Source organism: Dysidea avara, chromosome 7, assembly GCF_963678975.1.
Source record: "Dysidea avara chromosome 7, odDysAvar1.4, whole genome shotgun sequence".
Lineage (NCBI taxonomy): Eukaryota > Metazoa > Porifera > Demospongiae > Dictyoceratida > Dysideidae > Dysidea > Dysidea avara.
In genome coordinates this window covers 15734058-15747868 of record NC_089278.1, presented here as the reverse complement: position 1 = coordinate 15747868, position 13811 = coordinate 15734058, and the positions used below count along the sequence as shown (strand labels likewise).

Here is a 13811-nt window from a genome sequence, read left to right as displayed (position 1 = left end):
TTCCTCAGTAAACACCAGGTGCCCATTGATGTTACAACTGGGTGGGCTGCTTCCCCAGTTAACCAGATCCCCATTATATATGCGACCAGATTTGACAAAACCAGGTTTCCACACACATTCAGATTTATGAATTTAAACCATAACTCAATGTAGGAGTATGCTATCAGTTTCAAATTTGGACCTGTTATAGCAAAATGTGCATTGTGTCAAAATTGTAGGTCAACAGCATACTGAGTTATCATGTTCAAATTAAAGAATTGGATGTGTGCGGAAGCCTGGTTTTGTCAAATCTGGTCACATATATAGCTGGATACACTGGAGAAACACCAACACCAAATTGGCATAACCAGGCATTGAATATGTGTCTTGATTACCAGGCCAATGCTCTTGTTGACATAGGCCATGGACACCAGCATCAATGACTAAAATAAACTTTTTATAGATATTGCTATAGCCAAGAGTACATAAAAATAAAATTTAGCCTCTTAAGTACTCCTTTACTTATACTATAGCTAATATTCGATTTAATTCTTTTGTGGAATGAAGTTAGGGTCAAACATATACATGTTGAACAATGTACACGTGTAGTTACACTGATGTTTCATTGAAAGCTACACATCCAGCAATGCCTTACAGAAACAAATAAATTATAATTATAAATATATAAAGGTAAAGTAATGCTTTATAAGGTATACCTAACTTGAATCACCACTATAAATGTGATAGACATTTAAATCTTTTTTCCACTTCACTTTCTTCGATGAAACTTTCATAGGGTTTGTGCTGTTACTCTTTTGTTATATCTCTGTTGTCTAGATGTTGCAGCTTCAATTGCTTTCATCCTCTCCAGTTGTTTCAATCTTGCTATTCTTCTTATTTCTTTATCTTGAGCTGAAGACACCTTAATAGGTACTTCATCTTCTAATTCATGATCTACCTGATCATTACTGTTGTCTACCACACCTTTACATTGTTCTGACTCATGATCCGCTGTAGCTGGTGGTGGTGATGATGATAAGTCACATCGGTTGTCATCACAAGAATTCTGCACATGATCTAGTTTTTGTGTCTTAGAATGTGGTAATTCAGAAACTGACTTTTCAACAACTAAATTGTTTCTCATGCAGTCTTCTATATCTACTACAGGATGAAGTGTCTTAACTGTTTCTGTAATGGTGTGACTATTATGCACATCTGATTCAGCAGAACAGTGTTTTTAATTTCTTTTCCATACAACGTATGTAGTATCCTGCAGGTATTGTATAGACATATACATGAAGTGTAAGCTAGTAGGGATCAGTACAGCTTATACAAGTGATGTAAAATTCCTATTTTTTCACACGTTTTGTAACTTTTCTATACATTGCATCAATGGTGCCACCCTTACATGTGGAGAACAATACATGAGGGTCACCTGTAATCAATCTACCGATATGCTTCAACTGTTGAAGGTGTGATATAAAATTACAGACAATTCTCCATATATTCTGACATGACAGAGAACACACGAAGCCAATGACAGACAACTCGTAAATCAACAGCTCTGCATTGTGAGCAGATAGGAATGGGATGCAACAAAGGACAACAGTTAGTCCTTTGTGCCCACACTGATGGCATCATATAATGTACTGATACAGATACCAGTATTGGTATCCATTGTCGTGGGACTGGTGATTTTAGCAGTTGGATGTTATGCCTACAGGAAACACAAGCAGGCAGCTATTATCTTCACTGTATGTATTGTAATGGGCTGAGGTACTGTACGAGTGCAGTCTTGAAAAGTGAAGTCATTGCATAGTCCTGAGACTTCTAGGCTGGTTTTGAGCAGAAGTCTCCTTAACTGCAGTTCCACATTCATATATTAAACCACGTCACACATACATCACTAGGTGTTGTCTCAAGATGTACCTTGTGCTATATTAGTCTGTCAACCTCACTCTCATTGTCATGTTTTATTTTCTCTAAAGCTGAGCTTTAGTTACTGTACTTGTGTTACACTGTTGATTGAATAATATTACTGCAGGTATTATTTGAATTTTATTTTTGGGTTAAAAATAGTACCATACCCATACAGCACAAATTGACCTGCATGTATGTACAGTCATATTGTAGACAGTTATGATACAGTACAATAGTACTGTATATTAGGGATCATGAAGGTTTGGGCCTTTCTGGTCGAAAATATCACTGGCCTCACAATACCTTCCTAGCGCCTTGGCAGTAGCTATTGGTCAAGCCCAAAAGTGCCTTCAGTACAACTTGAAACATTTGCCAAAAGTTGCTACTAATTTTTTAAAAATTATTATTTAGTGCAATTTTCTACTGACTGACTGACTAATTCCTCCAGACAATAAGGCTTGATATATTTTCACTGTTCTACGTCGCTTTGTCCAGAGACATGCTTTTTGGCATACTGCAATATGTAGAATGCACACATCTTGTACTTACCTTTTTCCCAAGGTGTCGATTCACACTAGTGCAATGGCTTCCCTTTGTTTGTAAACAGTAATTGTCTATATTTTCCATAGTGACATGCAGAGGCACTTCTCCTACTGTTTGTAATGTTGTGAAATAGGCTGAACATTGCTGAGAGCGAGGCCACTTCCAAGTCAGTAATTGATATTTGGGGTGCATTTTTTCATGGTGACTGGATTGATTGGAGAAGGGCTTCTCCTTCATTTGTAGCACTGCATAATTAGTCCGGTAGTCAAATGCAAAAAAAGTCATGTACCCGGAAAAAATGGTATAAAAGAAGTTTTGGTATATCATTCTGTGTGAAATTTAATGGAGAATAACATATTCAAAATCTCAAAAAACTCAGATCCATCTTGGGGAATTTTTTTTATTGTTGTTTAAATGTTTGCATGTAATTTCTGTAAGAAACAGTTGACAGCTGGTGTCTAATAGTATAGTAATCACCAGCTACAGCTTACTTGTTGAATTGATACTTGAGGAAAAATGGATCACAAGGGTTGTGCATATGCATTAATTTGGAATTGGCAAGTCTAAGTGATAGCTGGTGAAAATAAGTTTGTACATGTACATGCAGTGCATAAAGGACCCTCCATGTAAAGTACACTCTACATTTAACCTACTTATGAAGGACAGTTTCTGAAGTTCCTGTGAACCTCTATGATTACAATTTTACCTCTAAAAAGGAATAACAGTAAACTTTCAATCCTCTTGCTTCCTTCAACAACTTCATCTCTTATATTTTGTCTTAAAGAAACATGACAATACCAAATCTCATGTATATGGCCAGCACATTTGTGAGGTTGAACATGCAACTTTTAGATCACCCATCACATTTAGCTCATGAAGCTATTATCTTTTATAAGCCTTTGGCTTTTCTTTTGTCCACTAAGTGAGGGATGAGTATTTGGTAGTTTTAGGTTTGCTTCACGGTTGCATGTCTGGGATTTTCATTGCTTTGATCAGCTATCCACTGTATTTGTAGGGCATGTTCTCCCATTGGTGTATACACTAGGGCTCCACTGTTAATGGATTTAGTGAGTACGGAGTCCCTTGTCTTAGTAATGTTTGAGTGTTGTCTCTTTGATGGTCCTTATGAATATTCAATATTGGTATCACTTAAATGGTAAATTTTATATCAATACATCTGTATAATCATGCACATTCCTACTGGAAAACTGAACAAAGTATATTGTGATAGCTGTACATGGCAGATTACATAAAATTAATGATTTTAATTCAAAAATGGCTGGCACAAAGTTTGTCAACAGTAGTATGAGTACCTCTCCGATACTGGATGTCTCAAGGTAAATACCCACCCATGCCGCTAAGTACACGTCTTTCAAATGTGTTACTGTAAATGCGTGATCAACTTCACCTCCTAGGAACCATAGTAAGGGATTTAACTATTATACAATCAGATTCCCTACGCACATTGCATCATTTGCCATCATATCCCCATGCACTTATATACTTGGGCATTGTTTGAATACAGTAGAACACGATAACGATATAATCACTATGACCATAATAATATTATGTACATAGGCTCAGAAGCCATGGTTAGCTACTATCACCCTCTATTATTCTTGTAAGGGGAGAGGAGGGGAATAATATTGATAAGTACATTAATATACAGATATTCAGAATAAGTGAATGATTGCATTAAACGTTAGCTTGTGTGTGTGAGATGCATTCATAAAAAAATGTAGTTATGTATGTAACCATAAGCACCGATCTTGTTATAGCTGCACATTGATCAAAATATTGATCATGCTTTTTTTATCATTTTCAAATAAAACTGCAGAGCAAGGGTGTGTAATATTTCTTAAGATCAGAGTATGTAAGTGAGACTCAGTACATGCATCTTCAATATCAAATGACCAGAATGATTTTATGGCAAAAGATGGCACCATAGGACCTGTGATTTAAATCAGTCTTTAGAGAGGCAAACTGTGAGCAATATAAAGGATGAAGGCACATACTGTAGCATCAAACCCTTTAAAGAGAGTGCTGCAGTTTTGAAAATGTTTTTTTAATCTCAATACTGATAACGACACAGCTGTTGTAAAGAAAGCTGCAGACAATTAGCTTTTGCTCAGAGATCCAAGTAAGGTTTGTGAAACTAAAATTTCTATGATTCAACTAATGCTTCTATGATTCAAGTAATCAGGAGGATGTGAGATTAGGAGCTAGCATCAGTAACATGCTGCAGTGCAGAAGGCATGTAATCTAAACTAACTGCTTTTAAGTAGCTCTTTAAGTAAAACAGAATGCATTGAGCTAGCAGTAGCTTCTTATCATTGAATGGGAGGTTGAGACATAAACTGTCTACCTTACACATACATAACATGTTAGCTTGCAGGACTACCTATGTATGTAATGTGCAGCTTTTCTTTGTTGCGTATAGTGAAGGAGAACTGTGCACAATGCTATCATTTTGAAAAACACCTTCCAATTATCACTATACTAAGAAGTCTTAGCTAATGCTTTCCCTGTAACTTTGCAGAATAAAATCAACCATAAATTACAGTATGTCTTTTAGCATCTTATAGACAGGCACTAGGCCAGTTGTTTCCAAATGAAAAGGTGCAAGAAAGCTTGCAACTGATAGGTGACTACCTATATTTGGTGTAAATGCCAGCAGCAGAGTGAGGCATCCTATTGAGTAAAACTATTAGCCGGCCACACCATGTCCACATCAGTTTGCTAGTTAAAAGATCAGAATTTTCTTTAGCTGCTTTTTCATAGGAGCCAGATGCTTTAGTAGTATCCTTAGCCACCTATCCAGCTGCAGCAGCCACCCCATGGGCAGCACAGGAAGCAGAGAAGGAAATTATATGCAAACTGAGTAGTACTGCAGACAGAGACACCAAAATAGGCAGGATATAGCCATGTTGATAATCAGGATCAAATATAACTCCTGCATTCTATAGGTAACTACTGTAAAATTAGGTTTACACTAACATGTAGGATTCTTGCAGATTCGGTCACAATTTATCAACACAAAAAGCTACAGATCATTTGTGAACAAGTCTCTGCTATTGAACTCAGTGTTTAGAGTAATAGCTTTTAAGAGGAGGTCGTTTCATTCCACTAGTTGTGGAATCTTTTGGGGTAAGGACACCTTTCGTACCATCAATTCCGAGATCAATTCTTAGACCCATTACTGATCGTAGTTCCATCCAAAGTAGCTAGGAGAAACTTACATCAACAACTTTCAGTGTGTTCATGCTGCCAGGATTATTTTTATGATATCGGGCTCACAAGGTTTGGATGATGACTTCTCCTTTTCCCCATAATTGTACTCTCGTTGTTATAGTCATATCATAGTTGTCATACATGTAGCTATAGTTTATAGTCACAATTTGTAGTTTCATGTGTAATCGTGCCACGATTTCCCCCTGATTTATGAATGCAATGCCATTAGGTGAAATATTTTGGAATTTTTTGAGCGCTTCTTTCTCAATGAAGGAAGGTACTAACAGCAAAAACCTTGATAGCATCATGATCCCCAAAGCAATAGGAGTTTGTAAATCTTTGTTTCATGTCTGTACCCCCAAGGAGACAAAAAGTATGAGCATTGGTCTGCCTTGTGTTGAACAAGCGGATCACCATAGTTTTGTTCTCAATTTTGCCTGGCAATGGTTGTAGGAGGGCCTGGAAGACAAAACTTACCCAGCAATGGATTCACCTGTTCATGGAGAATCTGATGATGCAAGTTGCATCTTGATAGAGGACTGCAATCGTAAGTTGTGACCGTTTAATTAAGTGCCTGTAGTTTATATTCTATATTGTCACTGTACAAATTGATTTTGGTTTTGTTATTACCACTTTGTAGTACTGTTACTTCAAAAGTGCTTGGCTTCTAGAGCTGAAACTTCAGTTTACCATTCCTTGGCTATCTAAAGAAAATGGAAATACAAAAAAATGAACTAGTACTGACATGTGGGGTTCTTGCAGATCCAGTCACTATTGTTAGCAGCTGCTTGTTCTTTGCACATACTGATTAAAAATACCTGGAAATTTTAAACTGATAAAACAAATTTCCCAAGGGTGATTTTTTGGGACTTTGGATATGTTGTTCTATGAGAAAAGAGCTTTAAAATGATACCAAACTTTCTCTGATACCATTCTTTTCCGGGTTACAAGTTTTATCTACCGGACTAATTGGGCTGAGCATAGTTAAAAGCAAAGCGTAATGGCCACTTCACTTTCAAGTCAGTAATTTGTAGCTGGGACGTGCATCCAGATGACAACATTATCTATGGTGCTCTTCTTTCAGTATGGACAGTTCACCAGTCATAATAATGTTACTAAAAATTAAAAAAAAAAACAAGTATAAGGAAAATTAGGAATTATAAATTTGATTAGAAACAAAAGTAGGGAAAAAGGGAGGTTGCCTACACCTGCAGATATGCTAGTGGACATTTAATCCCTATTTCAGTCTATACCCACAACTGAAATAGGGATTAAATGTCCAATAGTATATTTGCAGGTATAGGAAACCTCCCTAAATTAAATTTGTGACCCAATTTTGGGCACATTTGTCAATTTTCTGTTTTACAGCTAAAATGAGGCACTGGATGTTTATTTATCTTGTGTCAAAATTTCAGCTTGATATCTTGAAGGGTTCCAGAGATATGATCAATTTACTGTCTAATACATTAGTAATACATTGAGTTCTGTGAGTGATTATATAAGTGTGACAAATGGTATTGTTTGAATACAGTAGAACAGACAATTTAAAGTATTGTTTAAAGTATGGCAGTGCCTGCTGTGAGTGTCAAGCCACTTGTGTAGACAAGGTGTTTGGTGTGTGTGAGGGTTAGCTGTACATCATGTTACTATTGTACCAGTAGAGATTTATCTTCCTCTACACTGGTGACAGACAAAACAAAGTACATGAACGTGGTGAGTCGGGTAAGAGATGAAGACAGTACAAGTGGCCCATTCTCATCGGGTAAACAGAGGTCTTCTTGAAATACTCAAACAGTGCTCTTTAACTTTCATTAGAATCTATTAATACTTAGCTACACAGGCAGCATTCATGGAAATACTTCAATAGTTTAAGATGAAATCAAAAAAAAAATTTGTCGATTGAAACTTTCCCTCAATACATGAAACTTCATGAAGACAACTTTTGCACCTCACAAAAAGTGTGAAAGTTACTGTAATGTCATATGAAAGTTGTGCAAGACACAAACTCACTCAGTGTGTCCAAGACAATATGCTTTAATGTTATAAGCATTAGGAAAATGACTGATCCTGATTTTCTCATCACGATCAGCTGTAATAACATATTTCTGATCCATGGTGATCACCTAATAGTAACAACACACACATGTGATATATGTAGGTCAAATTCATGTATTCCTTACTCTTTAAAGTATGCATTTTCAATTTCAATTAATGTATTACAAAATTTTAACACACCAAATTTATTGTAGGAACCTTACAACATGTGTATATTTGTTGGTACACATGTGGCTCATGTAGTTCATACATGTGAATTATCAACATAATAATGCTCCACACATTTTAGTGGGTTATGATATTGTACTAATTCCATTGTGATATACAGTTATTAAATAAGATTAACGTTTCGTGACAAGCAACACAGTAGAGATAAGAACATACCATATCTAACAACATGGATAAGTGACCAAGCAAAAATGTACTTTCCTTGCCTATGTCATCAGTGGAATAACTGCAGCAACACAACACAACAACAGTAAGTATGGATACAAATATTCAAGGGTCAAAATTTTCACTGCTATTAAATCTATAAACTTGATATTAAATCCAATTCTTTGTTAATCAAACCACCAAACTTTACCTGACTGCTAACTACAATTACAACATACCACACCGTATGAAAATTTTCTGTAATTTTGAGTTTTTGGCCTTTGGGTGGTAACAGCAAAAAACTTATCCTTGAAATATTTACACCGCCATATGTATATTACATTTGGGATTGTTTGCAAATTTTTATTACAATATTGCTCAACCTCGAAAATAGTCCCACTTGAAATATTTATACTATGATATTAGCCTAAGTATTTACTTTAAAATTTAGTGGAAAATTGTGGCATAAAACAGTAGTTTTGTGTTGTGACATTTAGTGTCTACCCTTTCCACACCAAGTTAATTTTACTATAAATGTTTTAATGTTTTCCCATTTTAAACATGACATTTGGTACACAATTAGACATACGCTTCTATCATTAACAGAGAAAAATATATCATTGATACGTACCTGTGAACATCTCCAGTTTTATCTGCAACCAAAATAAGAGAATCATCTTGTGTAAAACAGATTGCTGTAACACTTTTAGATACCACCCTGTATAAGTATACATGATACACAAACATGTATGACTACACCCAGTCAGAATGACTGTTTACTATTAAGCCCAGTGTATCACTAGTACTGTTCATCACACATACATATACATGACATGGTTGGGAATCAAAGGAAACAGCACTCGGTATTGATTCTCATCTGTCACCTGATGTAATCAATTTTTCATATCTCTGCTGAACAGGGGCGAAGAAATTTGAGGAGTGGGGAGGGTAACTGCCACCCCCCCCCCCCCCCCCCCCACTTTGTACAGTGGAGGGGTAGTGTCTTCCAATGCCTTCCATTGCCTAGAAGCAACTATTGTACTTCTTTTTACTCAATAGCCAACTTAGTAGGATTTGTGCTAAAGGTTATGCAAGAATGAAATTCTATGTGAACCAGTATAGGGAGTGCATGTCTCTGATAGAGCAGTCACCTAACTACTCTAATAGAACATTCAACAGAAACATATAAGTTGATTCTGCTTTGCAATTTACTCAATCTGTCTCCATTGAGTGCCTCAATGCCTGAAAATGCTCTCAGATTTTATCACAAAACATTTAAATTTCAAATTCTCCTGTGGGGTGGGCATACCTTCAGACTCCTCATAGCATTGGAATGCTTCTGCACACTAAGATACTGTACAGTTGATTATAAAAGCTTCCTAACAGACAGCCACTCCACATGACTCCCCACCTTGGAGTACTGTACTCCACCCCTGCTGATGAGCATAAAATAATGGAACCCACTATCTCCCAGGAGCAAGGAACTGCTTAAATTTGAGCCAGTCAATGTGACAACATCATTGTTGACAAAGCTAGGAACCAGCAAGTTTACTGGATCAGATGATCTTTCATCAGTGAGTTGCTGATTGTATTGCTGTTCCCCTGAAACAAACGTATAAATCTCTAAAAACTCACTAGCTTGGAAAAGCAATGCAAAAAGGATGGAATAAATAAACTATCATTTTATTACGTGACCTTTTATTCAGGATCCTATTATAATGGAAGGGTACCTGTTCAGATTTTGTCGTATCGTTCAGGCTATTGCAAATAAAGGGATAAATGAGTGGCAGAGTAAAATGTGTTAAATCATAACTAGAACTAGATGTGTGACCAAAAATGAATGACCTTTTCTTTCATACTTCAACACAAATACATAATACATTATGCAGTACTACATGAGCATACCTTGTTCCACAGCACTGGAAACTTGATGCATCCCAAATCTTTAACACTTTACTGTTAGAGCAAGTAGCAAATAATTTTCTTGACTGACTACATTTTATACACACAACATGGTCGTTCCCACATTCCAGAATTTTCATCTCATCATTACTACAATAGTAGAAACATGTGTTTCAATAGTCATGTGTTATGAAATGATATTGAATTATTGTTGCAACATGGTACAATGTGTTATACTATACAAAATACATCTATAAATCCCAGAAAGAAAGTGACTCCCAGTTAGAACTTTTCTAATGCATTTTATTACAAAAGTGAAAAAAGTTAGAATTTGTTACTTTTGAAATGACAAAAAAAATTATCCATGGTTGGTTTATATAATACATACAGCATTAAACCATGTGCAGAGAAAGACTGTTCAATTAGAGTAGCTTGATATTATATTACTATAAAGTGTATTCTCTATTAGAGTAGTTTGATCATAAACTTGTGTTATATTAGAGTAGAGGTGTGTTATATTAGAGTAGAGGTGTGTTATATTAGAGTAGAGGTGTGTTATATTAGAGTAGAGGTGTGTTATATTAGAGTAGAGGTTTGTGTTGTAATTGTATAGTGCTAGCCCTAGTATATGAATACCAGAGAAAACTTTGCTATGGACAACAGATGCCTGTTGTGTATAAATAACAGTTATACGGGCACAATGTGGAGTCTATGAAATTTATAAACCTGAAGGCCTGGCTGTAGCGCACGAGCGAATCTCCACATTGTGCCTGCATAACTGCTTTAGGCTCTATTTTATATTATGCTCACATTACTTACCTCATCGAAGACTGTTTCTGCTGCAGGCTTGGCAAAAGTGGCTGGTTTTCTTGCGATAATACTAACGCCATGGCAACTATGCATGTTCACACAACAAAATTAAGCACCCTCGTTGCATCACTGCATGTGAAAAATGCATACTGATTGGATAAACCTAGTTTTGAGCATATGTTATATTGTGCCTGAAGGCATGGAGTATATTAGAAAACAAGGTGGAATATAGGAGATTTATTATCCACCCAAAACAGCCTAAATACAGTCTAAATTCACATATACATGTCAGTGATGTTTGATAGTACTACCAGATGGTGTGTGATAAACATGTGATACACACATGTTCCTAAAATTGGCTGCAAGATGATTACCACCTGGTGAAAAGTAGCATCATTGTGCAATCATTTAAGTTGTATACAATACACCAATCAGTAGGGACCTGCCCGCCAATTATGCTCATTATTTTACCTATTATGCTATGTTCCACTGCTCAAAATTTTGCCTATTATGCTCAAATTATGCTCGATATTTATACCTCAGTTCCCATAGTAAATTTGCACTTTATGAGAAAAAAGTAAGTTGCTGAAACACAGCTTTTCGAAATGCACGTCACAGAAAATATCGATATACTCTAATAGAACAGTCAGAACAGTCAGTTACCTGATTATTCTCTGACTGTTCTATTAGAGTATATCGATCTTTTTCTGTGATATGTATTTTGATAAGCAGAAATAATAGTTATACGGGCACAATGTGGAGTCTATGAAATTTATAAACCCGAAGGCCCGGGCTGTAGCGCACGAGCGAAGCGAGGGCGCTACTAAGGGCCTGAGGGTTTATAAATTTCATAGACTCCACATTGTGCCCGTATAACTGCTTTAGACTCTATTTCACATTACACTCAGATCACTTACCTTATCCATGGCTGTTTCTGCTGTAGGCTCGGCAAAAGCGGCTGGTTTTCTTACGATAATACTAGCGCCATGGCAACTATGCGTCCTCACGTGACTAAATAATCGCGCTCGTTAAATCACTGCACGTGAACAACGCATAGCGATTGGACAAATCCGATTTTGAGCATATGTCATATTGTGCTTAAAGGCGTGGAGTATATTAGAAAACAAGGTGGAGTATATGAGATTTATTACCCACCCAAAACAGCCTAAATAGAGTCTAATTTATGGTAATGCACAAGTGTTCTGCTTATTATGCTAACATTATGCTCAATACTTTCAGGCACCTATTATACTCATTATTATGCCAGGCGGATCCCACATTCTTTTCCCCTTTGTACCATGGTCTAAGGTCAAGCAACTTAGAATTTGGGAGACTGCGATAGCCACTGAAATCATGGGCAGTGATAGGAAAACCATAATGACACAGCAAGTAATCATGTGACTACTCTATTAGAGTATTTAGATCGAGATTTAGATACATAGCTGTTATCATGCAGCCTTATGCTGATACGTCTGCCAAGCAGTCACCAGTAACATGATTATCAACTGGTCAATCATACTTCAGACTCAATCCATATTTGGGCATTAGGGTATCCTACAATACAAACTTCTATCTTGGTCTAATTACAAATATGACTGTACTAACATCCATTTAGCTGTTTTAAACACTCATACTCAAAATCTATTCATCTGTTAAACTAATCTTACCAGGTACATGCATAGCTGGTACAAACATAACTATACATTCTATACAAGGGAGGGAGGGAGGGAGAGTAGCACTGAAAACGAAATATAATGTCACAATTGAACACAGGCAGGTAGTTACACCCCGCCACACTAGAAGCCTGCCACTACAGCTAAATGTTTCACTAAGAGATTCACAGCTCTATTAAAATCTATCTCAAAATCTTGTCTCATGACTTACAAATACAAAATATCATGGATAACAGTAACTGTAATAAATTTGATTTGATGTGATCATTATGATATTTACAGGGTACAGGTGTATTGAGGTGAATCCTCAATAGGCGCACAGCATACGTTTTAGTTGAGTTTTTCTCAAACTTGGATATTTCGCTCATTTTATATGAGTACTACAAAGCACTCTTGAAGGTACAAACACTCCATTTGTACAGCTCATAACCCTAGAGTCTCTTTTGAAAAGTCACCACAAAGGCTTCTGACATTGAGCCAACCTTTTTATTCACTGTGCACTCATGGCAAAACTGTTGCTTTAGTTATAGCCCTGAGTATCAAACCTCCACACCAGTTTTTTAAACTGCATATGTTCCCTCACACCTTTACCAGTACATAACCTTCATTTATAAACCAACCAAATCCCTAGCAATGCTTTAAGAACCTTGAAATCACATGACTTGAATATATGAAGTCTTGTTAGCTACTTTTCACCTGATACCTAGGTGGTACCAACTTACCATACTATACTGCAGTTTTGAATTCTGTTGGAACAGAATTGTACCAATGGGACTGTTTAAAAGCTTAAGCAACCACGTACTCTGCATTTAAGTCAGCTCGTTCCATAAATTTGTACATTTATTGATGTTATGTTTCATTTCCACCCTATTTAGGATGGTAGTGATTTGACAAGCTTCTCCAATACTGGGGAATTGACATTAGAATATGACAAACCCTCTGTATTGCTCTACCTTCACTACAACAGAGAAGAGTCAGAGCTAAACTTATAATGATGTACAAGATTTATTAATGATCACATTGATATCCCTGAAGATTTCTTATATTATACCTAAGTGTTATAATCTTGTAATGTGTGATTTCAGTAAATAATAAATAAATCCCCACCCCCCACCAGGGAATGACAACCTTGACTTAATCATGGCATGCCCACCTTTTGTTCATTAGCAGTACATCGGACTGAGCCGTGGTGAAACCAACCCAATCGGACAGTGGACAGCAAATTCATCTCAGCAGATCTATCTATCTCATACCTAACAGACGTACAACTTGCAGACGTGTGCCCTTAATATTAGCGCCTCTAAAGAATATTGTGCTGCACAAAAT

The 13811-nt window shown here is 36.5% G+C and overlaps 1 protein-coding gene across 1 annotated transcript; it reads right to left on the bottom strand.

The window, feature by feature from the left end:
- Positions 1–7281: 7281 nt before the first annotated feature.
- On the bottom strand, positions 7282–13754 carry LOC136261248 (tRNA (guanine-N(7)-)-methyltransferase non-catalytic subunit wdr4-like). Its single transcript, XM_066055218.1, has 6 exons — positions 13639–13754; positions 10006–10152; positions 8732–8818; positions 8113–8182; positions 7684–7796; positions 7282–7353 (listed from the first exon to the last, which is right to left on the bottom strand). Exons 1-6 carry the CDS (start codon positions 13647–13649, stop codon positions 7320–7322), a joined length of 462 nt encoding a protein of 153 aa, XP_065911290.1. The 5' UTR covers positions 13650–13754; the 3' UTR covers positions 7282–7319.
- Between the last annotated feature and the right edge of the window lie 57 nt (positions 13755–13811).